Source organism: Suncus etruscus, chromosome 6, assembly GCF_024139225.1.
Source record: "Suncus etruscus isolate mSunEtr1 chromosome 6, mSunEtr1.pri.cur, whole genome shotgun sequence".
Lineage (NCBI taxonomy): Eukaryota > Metazoa > Chordata > Mammalia > Eulipotyphla > Soricidae > Suncus > Suncus etruscus.
The window spans coordinates 18,585,141-18,604,874 of NC_064853.1; the positions used below are offsets into that span (position 1 = coordinate 18,585,141).

The 19,734-nt window shown below is 36.6% G+C and overlaps 1 protein-coding gene and 2 non-coding genes across 3 annotated transcripts in view; all 3 read left to right on the forward strand.

The window, feature by feature from the left end:
- The first annotated feature begins 1,920 nt into the window (after nucleotides 1-1,920).
- The window catches only part of LOC126010977 (cytochrome P450 2J2-like), a 35,194-nt gene continuing 17,380 nt past the window's right edge, over nucleotides 1,921-19,734 (forward strand). The window contains exons 1-4 of the mRNA XM_049774597.1: nucleotides 1,921-2,179; nucleotides 10,642-10,804; nucleotides 14,474-14,623; nucleotides 14,994-15,154. Coding sequence (XP_049630554.1) covers nucleotides 1,982-2,179; nucleotides 10,642-10,804; nucleotides 14,474-14,623; nucleotides 14,994-15,154 — 672 coding nt within the window. The 5' untranslated portion in view covers nucleotides 1,921-1,981. The remainder of the gene's footprint in view (nucleotides 2,180-10,641; nucleotides 10,805-14,473; nucleotides 14,624-14,993; nucleotides 15,155-19,734) is intronic.
- LOC126013075 (U1 spliceosomal RNA) lies at nucleotides 9,563-9,726 on the forward strand. The gene has a single exon (XR_007497408.1). It is a non-coding gene; the product is annotated as a U1 spliceosomal RNA (small nuclear RNA).
- On the forward strand, nucleotides 11,230-11,336 carry LOC126012974 (U6 spliceosomal RNA). Its single transcript, XR_007497314.1, has one exon. It is a non-coding gene; the product is annotated as a U6 spliceosomal RNA (small nuclear RNA).

Sequence of the window (19,734 nt, forward strand, 5' to 3'; positions counted from 1 at the left end):
TGCACAAAGGCATGTTTAAGTTGATATTAAAGAACATATACCCATAATGTTTTCTATGTAGGTCCAGGTTGTACCTACAAGTCTTTAATTCATATTGAATTAATTTTCATGTGCAATATAAGATCAAAATCCCTTTGCTTGTGGCTGTCCGTTATCTCAACATCATTCTTTGTTTTTAGTTTGCACCCAGAAAAGTGGCTCTGAGCCACTTTTGCATCATGGGTTGGGAGTCATTCTTGGTGATACTTGAGGAACCAGGAGATAAGAGAAATAAAACACAGACTGATCTTCTGCATGCAAAGCACATGCTCTAGCCCATTGAGCCCTTACTCTGTCCTCAACATCTTTTATTAAAAAGACTTTTCTTGCTCCTAAGTTAGCTCTTGGCTACTTAAATATATTTTTATTGCACATCTATGTGTTTATGTGTAGTTTTATTTCTGGGTTCTCAATTATGTTCCATTGATCTGTTTGCTTTTGTCTTAATACCCACATTTTTTATTACTATCATATTGTTGTCAGGAAGTATGGGGTTGAATGCCAAGGTAATTTGTATTTTACTGCTTTTCTTCCTGTTACTGTTTATTAGATAAATTTAATTGTAGTATGAACCTGAGTTCACTTTTTTCATATTTATTAATGTAAGTTTTCCAACCTCAAATGTAGTTTTTTTATTAATGTGGCACCAAAATGAACTTTGTGAAGAATGTATATTCTATAAGTATCTATAGAAGGTGTTCAGTTTAATTCCATTCTTGCTGACGTTCTTTCTGCCTTCTGATTCTATGAATTGATAACAGTTTTAAAGTATTTATCTAAAATAGTAAATTCATGATCTTTCCCTTGTAACTGTTAGTGATTTGATAGAAAATGAATCTGTATATATTCTCTCTCTGTCTCTCTCTCAATCTCTCTATCCCTCTCATTCACTTTCTTTTCCTTTCTTTCACTCTATTTTCAGAATAGCTCCATGATTTAGGGGACTAGGTTAGTAAACTACAAAGAACATAAGGAGTGTGTCTACAAAGTGAGACTAACATCAATGCCATGACACACCTATTCATTTATATTCAGTTATTCATTTTTGTGTTAATTTTATTTAGGACAAAAGTCTAAACCATTTCTTGAAACGGAGCTATGTACATAATGTATGCATAACCTTTTAAAATACTTTTAATGAATTTCATTATACCTAAAAATATTAAAATCCAACATTGAATAGTGGATCAGAAACTTCAATTCTCAATATATTTTTAAGATTTTAATGCAGTGGAGTGTGTGTGATTCCTAAATTATGCTAGTTTTCCATTTCTCATCTATAGTGAGAAAGAGGGGAGCCAACAAGGATGGGGGTGGGTGGATGATTGAAATTTGGGATGAAAGTTGGAACTGGGGGAAGTTGGGGACCACAGAAATTATAAGAAAGGATCTCATTCTCAGCAAGTCGACAAAGACTAAAGAAAGATAGCTTCCTTCATTACTAATTAAGCCCTTCTTAGTATTAGGACCTCTGCAGGGAGCTCTGCAACATACACACCAAGGAGTTCTTTATTCGTGAAACTGGTCCCTCGCCTAACTGGAAGGACCAAGAAAAGCATCTGAGTCAGAGGATCAGAATAAAGCAACATTATTTCCTGTTTATCCAAACGCCTATTTGTACTGAAACAGGGAAATTTCCTGCTTCAGAAAAAGTCATTGCCCAGATATGAAGAATTTCCTATATATCCCTGCTTGCAGGCATGAGTGTGGCCAGCAGGTGCAGAGGAACTAAATGAGCTTTTCAGAGTCTGGGGCAGAATAGCCAGGCTGACCTCTGGGGCTGGGACTCAGCTCACAAACTGGAAACCTGCCCAGACACCAAGGGTGCTCCCAAGAGTAAGTAGAAAGGGGCGGGACAGGGCGAGGCAGCAGGCAAGTGACTGTCTTCTAAGACTTCACACGGGGAGCAGAATAAACCCAAGTGCCAGGCAATCTCTGCTCCATGGGTTCCTTGGAGACCGCGCTCTGGTCTGTGCTCCATGTGCGCACTCTCCTCCTGGGCGCTATCGCCTTCCTCTTCTTTGCTTATGTCTTCAGAAAGCGGCGCCCTAAGAACTACCCACCAGGGCCCCCAAGACTGCCCATCCTGGGAAACTTCTTCCACGTGGACTTTGAGAATTCTCACTTGCAGGTCCAGCAGGTAGGAGCAGAGGGAAAGAGATAATTATCTGGGTTGGAGGACAGTTCGTGTCCCAGGCTGGAGGAAGGAAGGAGCACAGGTGCTGGAGACTTGGTGGGAACTTTGCCCTGGCTGCAGGGTTCCTGCTCTTTGGAAAAGTGAAACAGCCCTGAGGGGTTACAGACCTGTTAAGTAAGAGCTACTTAAGTGTGTGCTAGACTTGTTAAATGCTACCTGCTTTCCAGAAATGTTCTTTGCTTTGGGGTTTTATTTACTTGACTGCACTGTGGGGTTTTTGTTTCTGTTCTGTTTTGTGATTTTTTTTTTTTGGTTGTTTGATTGGTTTCGTTTTGTTTTGTTTTGTTTTGAGTCCACACCTTACAGTAACCAGGGCTTACTCCTGATTCTGCTCAAGACTCACTCCTGCATGCTATATGGAATGCCAAGGATGGAACCTGGCCATCCACTTGTAAGGCAAAAGCCTCCTGAACTATCTTTTTTTTTTATATACTTGTATAAGCTTTATTTAGTTACAGTGAGCTACAGAGTTATTTATGATAGGCACTACATATTTCAACATCAATCCCTTAACAATTATTCACATTCCCTATTAGTATTCCCTTCTCGTATTATCAGTATTTCCTTCTCGTGCTCCAGCCTGCCTCTATGATAAGTAATTTTTGTATAACCTTTGGCACTGCAGTTTAGAGTACTGTTACTCATATGATTGCATGTATAGTACTTCACCACCTTTCAGAAACCCTCCGCCTCCCAGTTGACCACTTCCCTCCACCACTGTCAGAACACAATCATTTTTAAGTAAAAAAAAATAATCAGGCTCATATACTACAAACTGATATGTTAGCCAGGATGAAAAAAAAAAAAGGAAAACCCTGACAGTGGTAGTAGTATAAAATTCAATCCAGCCCAATTACACTGTCTTTTGGTACTAAAGTGGTTTTGTTGATTTACTCATCCTCTGAAGTTGGATTTCCAGGTTTCTTTTATTAAATTTTGAGAACATTTTGTTTTGTTTTGGTTTTGGTCCACATCCGGTGACGCTCAGGGGTTACTCCTGGCTATGTGCTCAGAAATCGCTCCTGGCTTGGGGGACCATATGGGACACCAGGGATCGAACCCAGGTCTATCCTGGGTAAGCAGCATGCAAGGCAAACGCCCTATTGCTCTACTATCGCTTTGGAACCAAATTTTGAGAACATTTCTATTATTGTTTCTTCAAGTATTTTTACTCTTTTCTTAAGGCCCTTTGCACACAGATGTTAGAAATATTAAGTCTTTGTTTTTTTCAGACATGTGTCCTGGCACTCCATATAAGTTCTTTTCAATAGATTTTATCTGTTATTTAGATACTGTCATTTGATTTGTTCTCATTGTCATTCATTCTTCTTTTCTTACCACTCTGCTATTAAGGTATTATTTTTATTTTAGTTGTATTTCTAGTTTTAAAATATTTCTTAGGCTCTTACATATTTTTAAAAGACTCCCCTTCTTTTTCTTTTAATAATTTCTTTAAGCATTGTGATTACAGAAATGTTCATAGTTGGGGTTCAGTTATATAATGTACACTGCCCTTAACCAAAGCAACTTTCCTGCCAACTCCTTTTCTATGAGATATATGAAATATGAACTGTGTTCACCAAAATATTTTTAAAACACTACATTAGCATTATTACTTCATAATTCTAACATCTGCATCATCTGAGTGTTGATGTCCATTCACTTGAGTGGAAAATCTCCTCATTTTTAGTGCAATAAATAACCCTGACTATAAAGTGGACATATTTTTGTAATACATTGTGTTAAACTTTTTATTCTAGCAATAAATCTGGTGTTCAGAATCATGTTTGTAGATAATACAATCTCTTCTCTAGTATCCTCTTTCTCTTAGCACAGGTTGGAGGGAGTGAAAATGGGGTTGTGGGTAATGGCAGAGACACAACTGAAACCTATAGCCTCTTTCTTACTGCAAGATATATGGAAGCACAGCTATAGGGTGTTTGCCTTGCATGCAATCAACCCAGGTTTCGATCCCCAGCATTCCATATGGTTCTGTGAGCGATTTTTGAGCACAGAGGCAGAAGTAATTCTTGAGCACCAGTGGGCATTGCCCAAAAACAAAACAAAAAACACCCCCCAAAAGCCATATCCTTACCCATATCTGCTTCATGAAGATAGATGCATCCTTGTGTTTGTTGTTTTGTGAGTGGGTGTCAGATTCTGAATCTCAGAGGCTGCAATTGGTTCTGTTTCTAAGACCACTCATGACAGTCTGAGTACGGCTATATACAGTGGCCAGAAACAAATCAGGGGTATCTCCACACTAGGCAATCACCTTAGCCCCACTACTGTCTCACTTACTCATTTTCTCTGTCTCTGTCTCTCTGTATCTCTCTCTTCATACTTATTTTTATAAAGGGTAGAAATCCAAATTACTTCCCCTCCTCCTCCAGAGAGTGTTTTTACAAAGTTCAGAAATGGTCACTGCTATTCATTTCTCAGTATCAACTTGCGGCTGCAAAGGTTTAGTGTAGACATGTTTACATGCTAAGAAGCAACCGAGCCCAAGGAAGAGGCTGAAGCATTTGTGTTGTATGCTGGAGGCATGTGCATGTTTTATTCACCAAGCACTGAAAGGTGTGCCCTGTCTCCAATAAAACAAAAAAAAAATTAAGATTATCAAATACGGTAACAAATATCAACTTCTGACCAAGTCAGAATGCTCTCTCCTCATCTCTTCAGAAGTTTCCAGCAACAATCTTAAGAAAACTTATTGTTGTCTATATAACAGAAATCACTCATGAGACAAGATGATTAAGTAGATTTTATCAATCCACTTTTTTCCTGTCCATTCCTTTGTCAATATCTTATCAATGTCCATTTTCTAAAGTACAATTTCAAACATGTCAACAGTCATAAATAATTGACAGCTATTTTAATGTCATTGTTTGATTAAACCAAAAATACAAAACTAGTAATAGCCCCAATTTACGAGTTTTGGATAGTAACATCCTGAAAAGTTAAGAAATGGACCTCACACATCAGAAAAAGTAACTGGATGGAAACAGAATGGTGTAAATTTATGCAGGTGCTCTTATGCACTTGCTGGTCTTACCCCTCCTCTTTAAACAACTTCAGACATAACTGCAAATAAAAATATTCTTAAAAATTTACCTAAGGGGTAAATTTTCAGAGAGGAAGGGTTCTGGCTTTGTATTCAACCAATCTGGGTTCAATCTTTGGTGCCAAATATGATGCCCTGATTAATAGTAGAAAAGATTCCTGAGCACAGATTTGGAACTAAGTCCTGAGAACAACTAAATGTGGTCCAAAAACAAAAATTACAAATAAAGATTTACCCAGTGTTCTAGCTCAGATAACCTTGTTGCTTTGTCTGATATTTATCTATTCGAATGTCTAGGAATTCTGGCCTCTGGCCAGAAAATTTCTTAACCTCAGGTACCTATTATTTAATTTCATATACCAATACATTGGGTTAAAAATTAGAATAAGTTTTATATATTAATTATAATAGTATATCATAAAAATAATGATGAGTAAAATACTCTCAATTCTCTCAATTGTTTGAAAGTATTATTAAATTATGAGCAAAAAAATATTTGTTTTTGGGGGGAAGTCCATTCTAGGTAGTGCCAGGGTTTACTCTTGGCTCTGTGTTCAGGGATCATTCATAGGTGATCAGGGGGATATATAGAAATGAGGGATCAAACTCAGGTCAATTACATGCAAGGCAAGTGCCTTCTCTGCTGTAATCCTTACTCCTTTACACTGAGATACATTAAAATGCAATTTTATGAGTATTTTCTCTTTGCACCTTTATTCCTAACATCGCACCACATACTTTCTTTTTCCCCGTCCCCAATTATACACTCTCAGTAATATCTCTCTTGGAATTTGACATATGACTTATGAGACTCTTTTTTAATAAAATAGAATGATTTCCATTTATTGAACTTTATATTTTAGGAGGTGTTAGAGACCCAAGGAATTTTAAAAATACAACATACATATTGGAGGAAGAGTTAAATAAAATAAAATGTAAAAAAGACATATATTCTGTTTTCAATACAATGATAACTGTGCACACACACAAATTTAAAACATACAAACTATTTCTCTGTTCTAGTGAGACTTCAAGGGAACTACTTCTGGGTAAGAATTGGTGGATTCTGGGCCCGGAGAGATAGCACAGCGGCGTTTGCCTTGCAAGCAGCCGATCCAGGACCAAAGGTGGTTGGTTCGAATCCCGGCGTCCCATATAGTCCCCCGTGCCTGCCAGGAGCTATTTCTGAGCAGACAGCCAGGAGTAACCCCAGAGCACCGCTGGGTATGGCCCAAAAACCAAAAAAAAAAAAAAAAAAAAGAATTGTTGGATTCTTTTTCTCTCATTTTTTATCTTGATTCAAGTTTTAGGACTTAGATGAAGTGGAATTGATCTCAACTCTACAACTCTGGTAACTTTGCTTTAATCTTTAATCTCACTAGTAATCTGTTGTATATGAAAATATTTCCATAAGATTATTCTTTGCCTGTTGTCCCACCTTGACCTCCCAGGTGGGGGCGCTATTATTGAGAGCCGAATAAATAGTTTGGGAGCGAGGTGTTCAGGGTCTTTTGGCAAATTTGGCTGGCTGGCTCAAGGTGTATTTTGGACCTAGCAGCAAACTGACAAAGGACTCTCTTCGCCCAACCTTTTATCCCTTAACCCTCCTGTCTGTGTAGATTGTTTGCTGCGGGTAAATATTAGCAAGATCTCCCCCCAAAAGGGGACAAGGGATTGGGAATCAATTTCTCATTCTGGGAACTCTTTGCGGATACACAAACAACCGACAAAGGAGTAAATGGGAACCCAACAAATGGGACAACAGTAATCTACTTCTAATTTTTCTTTATTCTAAACATTTATTTTTGCTATATTTTATTTTATTTTATTGGTTTTTGGGTCACACCCGGCAGTGCTCAGGGGTTACTTCTGGCTCTATGCTCAGAAATCGCTCTTGGCAGACTCGGGGGACCATATGGGACGCCAGGATTAGAACCACCGACCTTCTGCATGCAAGGCAAACAAACGCCTTACCTTCATGCTATCTCTCCGGCCCCATATATTTTATGTTTTAAATATTCAATATGCACTCAATATGTGTTCTTTGAATAAAATTAGCTCTTATTTTATATAGATTCTACTTTGGGGGGGGGGGGTTGTGGCTACACCCGGCAGTGTTCAGAGGTTACACCTGGCTCTGTGCTCAGGAATTGCTCCTGGCAGGCTCAGGGGACCATTTGGGATGCCAGGATTCAACCACCATCTGTCCTGGATCGGCTGCATACAAGGCAAAAGGCCCTACTGCTATGTTATCTCTCTAGCCCTTTTGCATATAGATACTATATCAATGTTTTATTTTCTATTTCATTCATGTGTTAAAACTTATTTATGTGATCAAACAACTTAAGTTTAACATCTTTGTTCCCTTACATATTTCTTTTAATGCAAGGGATTATCATGTTTTGACAATACTTTATATTATATAAAGTTTTCAAATATTCTCCAAGTCTTAGAGTCACATACATGTAAAGTATTTGGCAGAATAAATGACACAGCACTCTAAACAATTGTGAGAAAGCACCAAAAATTAATCAAGGCATTCATAAAAATTAATAAAAATATATTTGATTTATGGATACACATTCTTGTCATTTTTTAAAAATGGTTGAGCAGTTTGAATTGAAACCTTGATTCAGACCTTTCTAGCAAGAAAGACTATTCTGTACACAAAAGAGATTGGTGGTGGTAAGCACTGGGCCAAAAAATCTTTGGAAAGATTGAAATCAGGCTTGGTTTTTCTTAGGTGTGATGAGAATGGTGACAGGAGATTGAACTGATTGTATTTGCTCTGATTTGGACCATGAAATTTTGGTGCTAGAACCAACATGGGAATGTGTATGTACTTGTAGATGGAGATAGGAGGGTGTGATAACTGATCAGGAAAAGGAATTCAGCTATTTGTAAAAAAACAATCTGTAATCAGACAGAGCCCATGACATTCTGAGTCAGAAAAGAATTTGGTCAGTACCTAGCCACTCTCAATCATTTCTCTTGTACACATCTGCTTACTTAACCATAGTCCTAATACCCACCCCACACACTTCTATTTCTCTTAACTCCTCCTACCCTTAATTTTTATTCTCACATAGTTTTCTCAAGCTCACTAAACACTTAGAAATTAAAGCCATCTCAAATGCAGGTCCTCAGCCTCAAACCTTTCATAAGGCCTAGAAGACTGTCACTAACCAATAGATTTGTCCCTTTGGCTAAATTTCTCTGGCTACCACACATTTCCTGTCACCACCTCCAAACAAGGAAAGCATTGCTCCCTCAGGGTGGTTGTGAGATTAAAGAAGATAAAAGTGAAGGGTGCTAAACATTGGACCCAGGGCCATCTATGGTCACAGTTCATTCTTCCTATATGTCCTTACATGTGGTGGCATTCTTTGTTGTTATGAGTGTGTCCACCTCGCTTAGCATAAAAGGTTTGTTCCAGAGATGCATATGGCTGTGAGCCAGGCACCAGAAAACAAAGTGCCTTTCACTTACTGTTCTCCTTTTCTTAACAGAGCCCTTTTCATGGAAGAATGGCTTTCACCCTTTTATGGCTGGGGACCCAAGATTCAAAAAGAATAAAGCAACTTGTTAAGGCCCCACAGCTAGTAAGAAAGGCAGCCAAGAGTTATTTATACTCCAGATTATTATTAATAGATTATTTTCTCTATTACTTGTAGCCACACCATAATCAATTATTTATTATCTAGCACATGTGGAGCTCAAAGTAACTTCTTTTCTGATTAAACAGGAATGATCTACTGAGAAATACCTTCCAGGTGCACCATAAATCTACAAAGCTTAGCTTGGCTTTCCTCAATGAGGACTAGCACTAAATTTACTTCTCTTCATCTTGTCTAGCATGCTTAAGGACATTTGTCTAATGTGATTATTGTATCATATCGCATTCTAAGAAAACAGAAAAGATGCTCATTTAATTCTTGTAGGTTGAATATATGAAAGCATGTTTTTTAAAGCTTTCCACAGCCGTGGCCAGAGAGATCACACAGCGGTAGGGCCTTTGCCTTGCACACAGAAGGACTGTGGTTCCAATTCCGGCATCCCATATGGCTCCCCAAGCCTGCCAGGAGCGATTTCTGAGTGTAGAGCCAGAAGTAACCCCTAAGTGCTACCGAGTGTGACCCAAAACCCAAAACCAAAAATAAATAAATGAATAAATCTACAGCCTGTATTTTTCAGCCAAGCTCTATTTCATACTAAAACCTCTAACAGAAATAGTGGTAGAAAAAAAGAAAAAAAGATTCACAATACTTACCTGGCAGGGGAGATACCATGATCACGAAGGTGGTTTCCCCAGGGTGAGGTTTATCCATTGCACTCCGGATGTACTGACCCCTGCGATTTCCCCAAATGTGGAAAACTCGACTGCATAACTTGTGGTAGTGGGGGACTGCGTTCACGCTCTCCCCCAAGAAGAAATAGAAAAAAAAAAAAGATTCACAAATGGAATCTAACCTGAAGTTCCAAAATTGGCAAGAGTTGAAAACCATAACTTTCCAAGAGCTAGAGCCCCTAATAACAAAAAGTTAGGAGCCCCTAACTTATGAAGATCTGAATGCTACAAGTATCCAAGAGTGAGAAAACTACAGAATATGTAGAAGAAACACAAGTTTCTACCAATAATATTATGTTTTAGTTGTCTGATGAGAGTGTCTAAATATTTCAATAGGAAAATAATAAAAGTTTTATAAAGTATATAAAAATAAAATTAAAAGATAACATGGTAATAATATCCAGAGACAATAGAATTGAGAGTCAGGAGAACCAGTCCATGGTAGGAAGCTTGTAACAGAGTGGTGAATGCAGTTAGAGTAGTAAATGGTCCACTGTGACAACGATAGTTAGAACTGATTGCTCTGGACAAGAACTGGGTGCTGAAAGGGGATAAAGTGATATGCATATTACCTCGTCAGTACAAACAGTGCAACCCTCAGCATCAAAAAAGGAAAGAGAGAGAAGTAAAGTAGAAGAGAGTGGATGGGAGAAAAACTGGGGACAATGGGATGTCCCCAATGGAACAATGATGGGAAAAGTACACTAGAGAAGAGTGGTATACATTGTAATCTGAAAATCAACCATGAGCAATTTTGTAACCATGGTGCTTAAATACAAAAATTATATTAAAAAGATAACCATACCTTGTTACAGAATAAATCTAGGTCAAGATGCAAAAAGAAAGGAAAACAGGGAGAAACTTGATCTTCAGATCATGCTGTGCTTACACACCTACATGCACAATACTCTCCAATGTACACACCACCTTCCATCCAGCTCTCCGCTTATACAAAGGTGCATATTTAGTTCCAACTACTGAACTGTTTTTCAGATGGTGAAGAAATATGGGAATGTTATTAGCCTGGATTTTGGTGACATGTACATAGTCCTTTTGACTGGATTACACTTAATCAAAGAAGCCCTTGTCCACAAGGATCAGCACTTCATAAACCGTCCTATGACTGCTATCCGTGAGCGGGCCTTTAAAAAAAATGGTAAGTGTCTGAACCAAATTAAATTGTGTTTATGTGCTATTTAAGTGGTCTTCTAATAGTGGGACTGTGGGTATAATTCTCCTAAATTTTCAAAAATGAAGCTCATTATAAATAACTGCCAAGAATAGTTCAAAAGTTTCCTCTCAGAAGATTTAGCAGAGTCAGCCTTTTTTTCAGAGATAAGGGAGAATTAGTGTCTCATATATAGATTCATTCTGGCCATTTTCATAGAAACAACAACAACAACAACAACAACTGTCTTTCCTCAGAAAACCTTTTAGATTTTCTACCTCAGTTCTATTCCCAAAAAAATGAATTGATATATTTCCTTCAGCACTTACACAGAAATTTTCTGCCAGCCTATGAAAATGTCATTGCTGACTAACTGAATAGTTATCAAAACTTCATCATTAAGAATAATTATGGTGCTCGCTTTGGCAGCACATATACTAAAATTGGAACGATACAGACAAGATTAGCGTGGCCCCTGCGCAAGGATGACACGCAAATTCGTGAAGCGTTCCATATTTTTAAAAAACTAAAAAAGGTTCTTTATTTAAATAAAAGAATAATTATGGTACTTAAATAAATATTTATATTCAAAATAATAATAATATGAAATAAATTATTTTGTGCTTGCTAAGGGGAAAGGCTTATGAGGGGTTGGGAAACTAGGGACAATGGTGGAGGTAGGGTAAAATTGGTGTTAGAACCCTGAATGCATGAAACAACTGAATTATCAACAACTTTATAAGTCACAATGTTTAAATAAACTTTTTTAAATATAAAATGAATTTAAACACAAAACTAAAAAAAAGAGGGCCAGAGCGATAGCATGGAGGTAAGGCGTTTGCCTTTCATGCAGAAGAACGGTGGTTCAAATCCTGGCATCCCATATGATCCCCTGTGCCTGCCAGAAGCAATTTCTGAGCATAGAGCCAGGAGTAACCCCTGAGCACTGCCGGGTGTGACTTATAAAATAAAATAAATTTTTAAAAAATTCAAAAAAAAAACCTAAAAAAAAGAATGTATACCACAGGCAGTGTTCTTTTTATGACTGAAACCCAACTACAATCATGTTTGTAATTGTGGTGTTTAAATAAAGGTATTATGTAAAAAATGAACAATGAAAAATGTTAATACCATTATAAACATAAACTAATACTTTTATTTTTAATTTTATATTTACAATAAAAAAGAATGTACACCAAAGTGGCTGAAGTGATAGCACAGCAGTGGGGCCTTTGCCATGCACATGGCTGACCCAGGATGGACTCAATTCCTAGCTTCCAATGGGTTCAATTCCTAGAATCTAATATGGTACAAACACACACACACACACACACACACACACACACACACACCTGCAAGGGGTAATTTCTGAGCACAGAGTCAAGAGTAACATCTGAATGCCACTGGATGTGCCCACCAATAAAAGAATGTACACTACAGGATATTTAGAGCCCTTTAATCTCTCAGAAAACAAACCTAGCTCTCCATAATCCCCTTATCCTGTCTTCACTAAACACAGAAGCACACACCCTGGTTTAATCCCCTATCACATCCTACATTATTGGCTGACACAGAGTCCACACACTACTCTCCCTTAATATAAATATCCATTTCCCACCTACAATAAACAGTTACTCTCCGAAAGTGGCTGATGGATGATTCTTTGTGAGGACTCACCTGGGATCCGACCACATCAGCATCATTTACACAAATATTACATGATGAATTTATAAACTGTAATGTAGTATTGCAGTATAGAGAGAAGGTAGTAGCTAGAACAAGGGGAGGTCAAGAAATAGCAAAGCAATCGATTAATAAAGGATCCTGACAAAAGATTTTTTTAAGTTAAGATGATCAGAAAGCAAATTCAAGAAGGCATAATGACCACATTAGGAATATAATGAGGTGTTGAGGCACCAAATAGGTAGAAGATAGGAAGAAAGAATATTTAGAGTAAAACATAGTTGTTGGTTTCAATTGGTCAGAGATCATATGGAGAAAATTGTGAGTGCCACCATACATATGCTGAGTTTTAAATAGCTGAGTTTTAAATGAGTTTTAAATCAATAAAATCAAACACTTAGGTTTGTTTGTATCTAGAACTTCAAACATAAATAGATCAATCAATAGATTGATCATCTATTGATCAATCAATAGATGTCATCTGGCATTTTAGGAGTTGAAATGATTTCTTAGAAATGTAGTAAAGGGTGACAAGATATGATTGTATATCTAAGCTTGAAAAACTGCACAGTCTCAAATGCTGGTAGAGATAAAATAGGAAAAGTTATAGGACCTCGTTTACTGTCAGAGATTGAAGAGATAACTCAAGCTATTTAAGCTTGGTAGTAAAACTGTATCAGGAAGATTATCTCTTGACTGCAAGATCAAATAAAATGAGACTGACAATTATCTCTGAGCATGAAAACAAAAATGATTATTTTATTGATATGGTACAGGCCAAAGTCAGATTTTTGGAGAAGTGAAATTGTGCTCTGGCAGGGAAGTTAAATCGTGGCATTACCTCTGCTAAAAATAAACCATGGTGTGTTGGATAGACCCAGATAACTGTTTGCTCATTTGCTTGTGTTATTTCTCCTGCAGGCAGTATGTATTCTCCCTTGATTTCTTGAGTCACTCTTTCAGCATTAAGGACCTGTCCACAGGAGGATCTACTTCTTAATATTTAGCAAAATACAAATGCTTAAATTTTTTAAATATAATTTTTATTTTGATCATAGTGGCTTACATATTGTTGACAATAATATTTTAGGTACATATTTACATAAAATCAGGGGGGATTCCCATCACCAAATTGTCCTCCCTACACCTCCGTTTTTGTCCTACCTCCCATATCCTCTTCCCTCACCCCCAGGGTTGCTAGAATATGTGGTCTCCTCTGTATCTAGCCTACTACTTAGTAGTCTTGCATCTGTTTGGTCCTGGTGCCTCCCTTATTTTCCCCTCTAACTGGGGGGCAGGACTAGCTAGTTCAAGTTACGTGGTTTTGTTTGAAGGAGGGAAAAGTAATAAACTGGGGTAAAAGTCTAATATGCCGAAAATAAGCGGAATTCTTCTAGAGGCTCTCATCAACGGTTTGAGAGACGAAGGAGAGAAAAAAGGTGAAACATTCCACCAGTACGAAAAGAAGTGTCAAATATCCAGTGAGGATTCCAACAATAATGATAAGCACCCAAAAACAAAACAAACAAACAAACAAAAAAACAAAACGCCATGGTCTTGATATAAGAAACATGGCATAGCAAATGCTTAAATTTTAAATCATAAAGCATGAGTATTAGATGAGTCATGAGTAATAAAGCCTGAATTAAGCAATCTGCTCAATTACTTACAATGACTTGCAAGATTTACTATGTAACTAGTATCTTTGCTTTTTCATCATCAAGATGATGGGAGGAAATGAATAACTATCACAGAGTTTTTATGAGAGGTAAAACATATAATGCACCAAAAATAAAGCCAGTATTATAATTAATCAATAAGTACTGGTCATTGTATTGGTTTCCTTGGATTTGATTCTGTGGCTAGTTTTTGTCTTTCAATGTTCTTTACACTGTACCTTCCTAACAAACATTCATTATGCCAGATATCCTGTGGATAAGTAAAATAAGATAATCTTTATTTTCCTTTTCCAAGGATTGATCTTTTCTAATGGCCAGATATGGAAAGAGCAAAGAAGGTTCACCCTGACAACACTAAGGAACTTTGGTTTAGGGAAGAAGGGCTTGGAAGAACGAATTCAGGAAGAGGCCTACTATCTTGTCCAGTTTATAAAGGAAGAGAATGGTGAGTTTTTTAAGGAGCAGGTACAGGATTTGTTGCTCACTTAATCACTAAACAGTTGCATATCAACTGCCCAAGTGCAATCCCTATTCCCAGTGCTGTGTACGCAACCATGGTAGAGTAGTGAACACTAATTATATCTTATACTTGTAGAACTCTAAAATAAAGCACAAGAAGAAAGGCAATGACCACATCATTGATTTATAATCACCTTTACTTCTCACTTATTGACTAAATGTCTTTTATGGGTCAGACACTGTATGGAATGTGTTAATCAGAGACACAGGCATGATTCTGTACTAAATTTGTCATAAGATATGTAGATATTTTCTTTAAAAAAAAATAGAGAATTTAAAACTGCTTTCAACTCCAGGACAGCCTTTTGATCCTCACTTCAAGATCAACAATGCAGTTTCCAATATTATTTGTTCTGTCACTTTTGGGGAGCGCTTTGAGTATCAGGATGAAAAATTCCAGGAACTTCTAAGGACGCTGGATGAGGTCATATGTTTGGAAGCTTCTGCATGGTGCCAGGTAATTGTACTTGTTCTATATCTTGGTTAAGGTAGTGCATCAGAGGAAGAACTGATATAAAGTCTTCCCATAATCAGATAAACATTAAACATTTCTTTTAGTTTTGGAGTCACTTCTAGGTGTTAATCTTAGCATATTACTAAAGATGAAGCTGCAATGGAAGTGATCAAACAAGAAAACTTTGTATGCTAGCCTTTTGACCAAATTCTCTAGCCCTTAAGAACAAACACTTAAAATAGACTTCTATATAAATCTAGTTGAAAGTCTTCTGCTCCCTTTTGTAAATAACACTGTCAAAAATATTTACTATATCCAATGTACATTTCTACCATTCAGGTAAAATGCAATACTTTACATTGTTTGTACCTATTTATTTATATTGTTTGATTTTAAAATTACAATATTACCCTTGTCTTTGAGCAAGCTATTTCAGTACATACCTATCCCAGTTCATCTATCTTCATTCTTTCTCAGTTACACTTTTGTCATTTTTTGTTTCACATATTTTTCTGAGATTATCTTTATTTGTTGTTCTTTTTATCAAAATTTTCAAAATATTAAAAGTAATATTTGGGGGGGGGCGAAAAGATCGCACACCGGCATTTGTCTTGCAAGCAGCCGATCCAGGACCAACGGTGGTTGGTTCAAATCCCAGTGTCCCATATGGTTCCCCGTGCCTGCCAGGAGCTATTTCTGGGCAGATAGCCAGAAGTAACCCCTGAGCACCACCGGGTGTGGCCCAAAAACCAAAACAACAACAAAAAAAGTAGTATTTTTTGTAGATGCATACTACTATTTGTTGTTGGGGTTCTTACCAATTTACATTTTTATATAGTTTGAGCATTTTATACAAGATATTGTATAATTGTTCCTTTGAAAATATTCATAGATTTTTTTTTAAAGTGGATTTTCCCAATAATCATGCTTACATATTCTTAAATTAGTTGTTCTTCTTGTGGACTCAACCTTCTTATTATGTAGATTATAGAACTTTGGGACTCAACTTTGGGACCCCTTTCTTAGAAGACTCAATTTGAGTCCATATAGTCATATGTATAACCTCCTCTCAATTTTTTGTATCTCAGCTAATTTTTTGTATTTGGAAAATTTTAAGGAGGAATATTCTAGGGAAATAATTGTCTCATGTAAATTGAGGTCATTTGTTCTTGTATCCAGAATTGGATTAACTCTATTTATTTCTGTCAAGCATCTTGTTACATATTCTAGAAGTATATGGTTTCAAAACGCCGAGACTGTTAAAGCAGTCACCTGAATCCTGGCACATTTTTAGGACATAATAGATTACCCCTATTAGGATTATATTTTGTCTTTTTTGTTTGTTTGTTTTGGGGCCACATCTGGTGTCGCTCAGGAGTTACTCCTGGATCTGCTCTTAGAAATTGCTCTTGGCAGGCTCCAGGGACCATATAGGGTGCTGGAATTGACCTGGGTCAGCCGTGTGCAAAGCAAAAGCACTATTGCTGTGCTATTGCTCTGGCTCCAATAATAATTATCTTTAATTCATTTCTGCTATTACTAATTTTGGTAGGGAATTGGGGAGTTCAGTGATTCTTTTCTTTCTGTATAATAAAACAGAACCAATCTAAGAATTCATAAATTTTAAATGGATACCCAGTTGCCTTTCCCAAAAGGTAGAAGAGCAAAATAGTAACCACCTGTTGAAGTTCCAGAAAAGATCAAACACTTTGATAGAAATCATATACATGTATCTTGTTATTTTCAAATTTGTTAAACATAAAATGGACACCCTGGTATTTCCTAGAAGATGTGGAAATGTGTAGGTAAATCAAAATGAGGACTTGTCAGTCTCTAAAATACAGTTCTTACTGCAGAACCAGTGACAACTAGTCAAATTAAGAAAGCATAAAACAAGGGCTGGTGAGGTGGCACTAGAGGTAAGGTGTCTGCCTTGCAAGCGCTAGCCAAGGAAGGACCGCATTTCAATCCCCCGGCGTCCCATATGGTCCCCCCAAGCCAGGGGCGATTTCTGAGCACTTAGCCAGGAGTAACCCCTGAGCATCAAACAGGTGTGGCCCAAAAACAAAAAAAAAAGAAAGAAAGAAAGAAAGATAGCATAAAACAACAAAACACATTATAATCATCATCATACTATTATTTCATTGTCATTGTTGTCACCAAATTATTACAGGTAGGAAGCATCATGAATAATTGTTTAATGAGTGTCTAGTTGTAAGTGTAGGTGATTTCCCACTGACATTCTATTTTCTCTAAGGTCATAACAAAACTTTTATTTAGACCCAAATTAATTTAATTAAAAAGAAAAAGTTTTAACCATGGAGTGGAGCAATAGCACAATGGGCACATTTACCTTTCATGCAGTCAATATGGGTTTGATCCTCAGCATCCTTGATGACCCTCTGAGCAGTCAGGAGTGATTTCTGAGTGCAGAGTAAGAATTAAACTTGAGCACAGCTGGGTCTGGCCCCAAAACAAACAAACAAAATTTTTAACCTTTTAATCATCCAGAAATTGTAGCATGATGGCGATAAATACAAATGATTAATGATCATAAGTATATTGATATTATTTTCTCTTCAGGATGATAAGATACTAAAATGAATAGAAATGACAATGTTGTTGCAGGAATTATTAGGTAGTCCAATTCCATAGGTATGACATTTGGGAATTATGAAGTAAAGGTCTGAAGTTGCAAACATTTCAAATGAAGGAAATTCATGACAGAAGTAATGTGAAATACAGATTCTAAATTAGGAATATCCTTTATATTCTTTTGAGGAAAAATATTACTGGAATAGAAAGAGTATGAAAATAAGAAAACAAGGATATCAAAAAAAGACAGAGAAAAGGAAGAAAGAAAGGAAGAAAGGGAGGGAGGGAGAGAAGGAAGGGAGGGAGAAGGGGAAGGAGGAAGGGTGGAAGAGACAGGGAAAGAAAGAAGAAAAGAGAAAGAAAGAGAAAGAAAGAAAGAAAGAAAGAAAGAAAGAAAGAAAGAAAGAAAGAAAGAAAGAAAGAAAGAAAGAAAGAAAGAAAGAAAGAAAGAAAGAAAGAAAGAAAGAAAGAAAGAAAGAAAGAAAGAAAGAAAGAAAGAAAGAAAGAAAGAAAGAAAGAAAGAAAGAAAGAAAGAAAGAAAGAAAGAATTTTTTAAGTTCTGCTGCTTACAAGATATACATGAACTCTCATGATAAACACAGACGTAGAGTGGTAGGTTAGAAAATCATCCCACTGGATAACAGTAAAAAATTAGCCTAACAGCCATAGTTGTGTTAGACCAAATAGCACCAAAAATAATTAAGAAGCAAGATGCACATTTTATACTAATTAATATATAGATAGCAATAATTTTTATCAACATATATACACCAAATAAAGAAATAAATGCTGTAAACTACTGTTAACCAACCTGAAAAGATAAATTAATACCAACAAAATAGTGGGAGAGTTTACCACCCAGCTCTTATTATTGAACACGTGAACTAGATATAATTTTAATTAGGAAACAATAGTCTAAATGAAGTATAGAAAGAAGTAGGATTAATAAACGTTACAGGAATACGACTTCACAAGAACCAAATACACATTCTTCTCCAGTCAACAAGGAATTTAGAATGCATGCTAGGGAATATTTGTATGTACATTCTTTAATTCATTGATTCATTATTATTATCAAAAGAAAAATAGATCAAGTATATTTTCAGTCCACATGTCATTAATGTAGAAGTTTGCTATATAAAACTAAAGTTCTCACAATAAAATATGAATGACAGAGGGTTTAATATCCATTGGTTCACAGAAAAAAAATTCAAATAATTAAATCTTCCTTGGAATAAAAATGGAGTCACAGACTATTAAAATCCATGAGACAAAAAGTACATGCATTATCAGAAAATTAAAAAATATTGTAATAAATAATTGAACCTCATAACTCAAAAAAATTAGATGATGAATACCAAGCGAATGTCAAACTAAGTAGAAGAAAGCAAATAAGGTAAAATAGAACAAGTGACTGAAGAAAGTAGAGGGATTATGTGGGATCAAACCTTATTGAATCTATGCCAACACATGGTCCTTTGGGGTACCATGAGGTACAACCCTCGAGGCCCTCAAGCACCTCTATGTGCAATCCCAGAGCACCACTAGTATGGCCCAAATATTTCCTGCACCACAGATTCTAAGCAACTCTGCATTCTTGAATCATTAGACTAATTGACAAAGAAGTACTGATAGGAGTTCCTCCTGGATCACCTGAGCACAAGTTGGGAGGTACCGCTTCCTCCCTAAAAAATAAATTAACCAATAAAGCCTGGACCTAAGAGATAATAAATGAGTAGGGCACTTACTTACCTTCACATAGCCATCTTGAGCTTGACTTCTAGCATCACATATGATTTCCTGACTCAAGCCAGAAAAAAAAATCCAAGTGCAGAGCCAGGAGTAAGTTGTGAGCACCAAGGATGTGGCCCCAAGCAAAGTAAAACAAAACAAAATGAAAGGGACAGAAATCAATGAGAGAAATATCAAGAAAATAATAGAAAGGGTAAATGAAATAAAGAGCGAGGTATTCAAGCAATTAATAAACA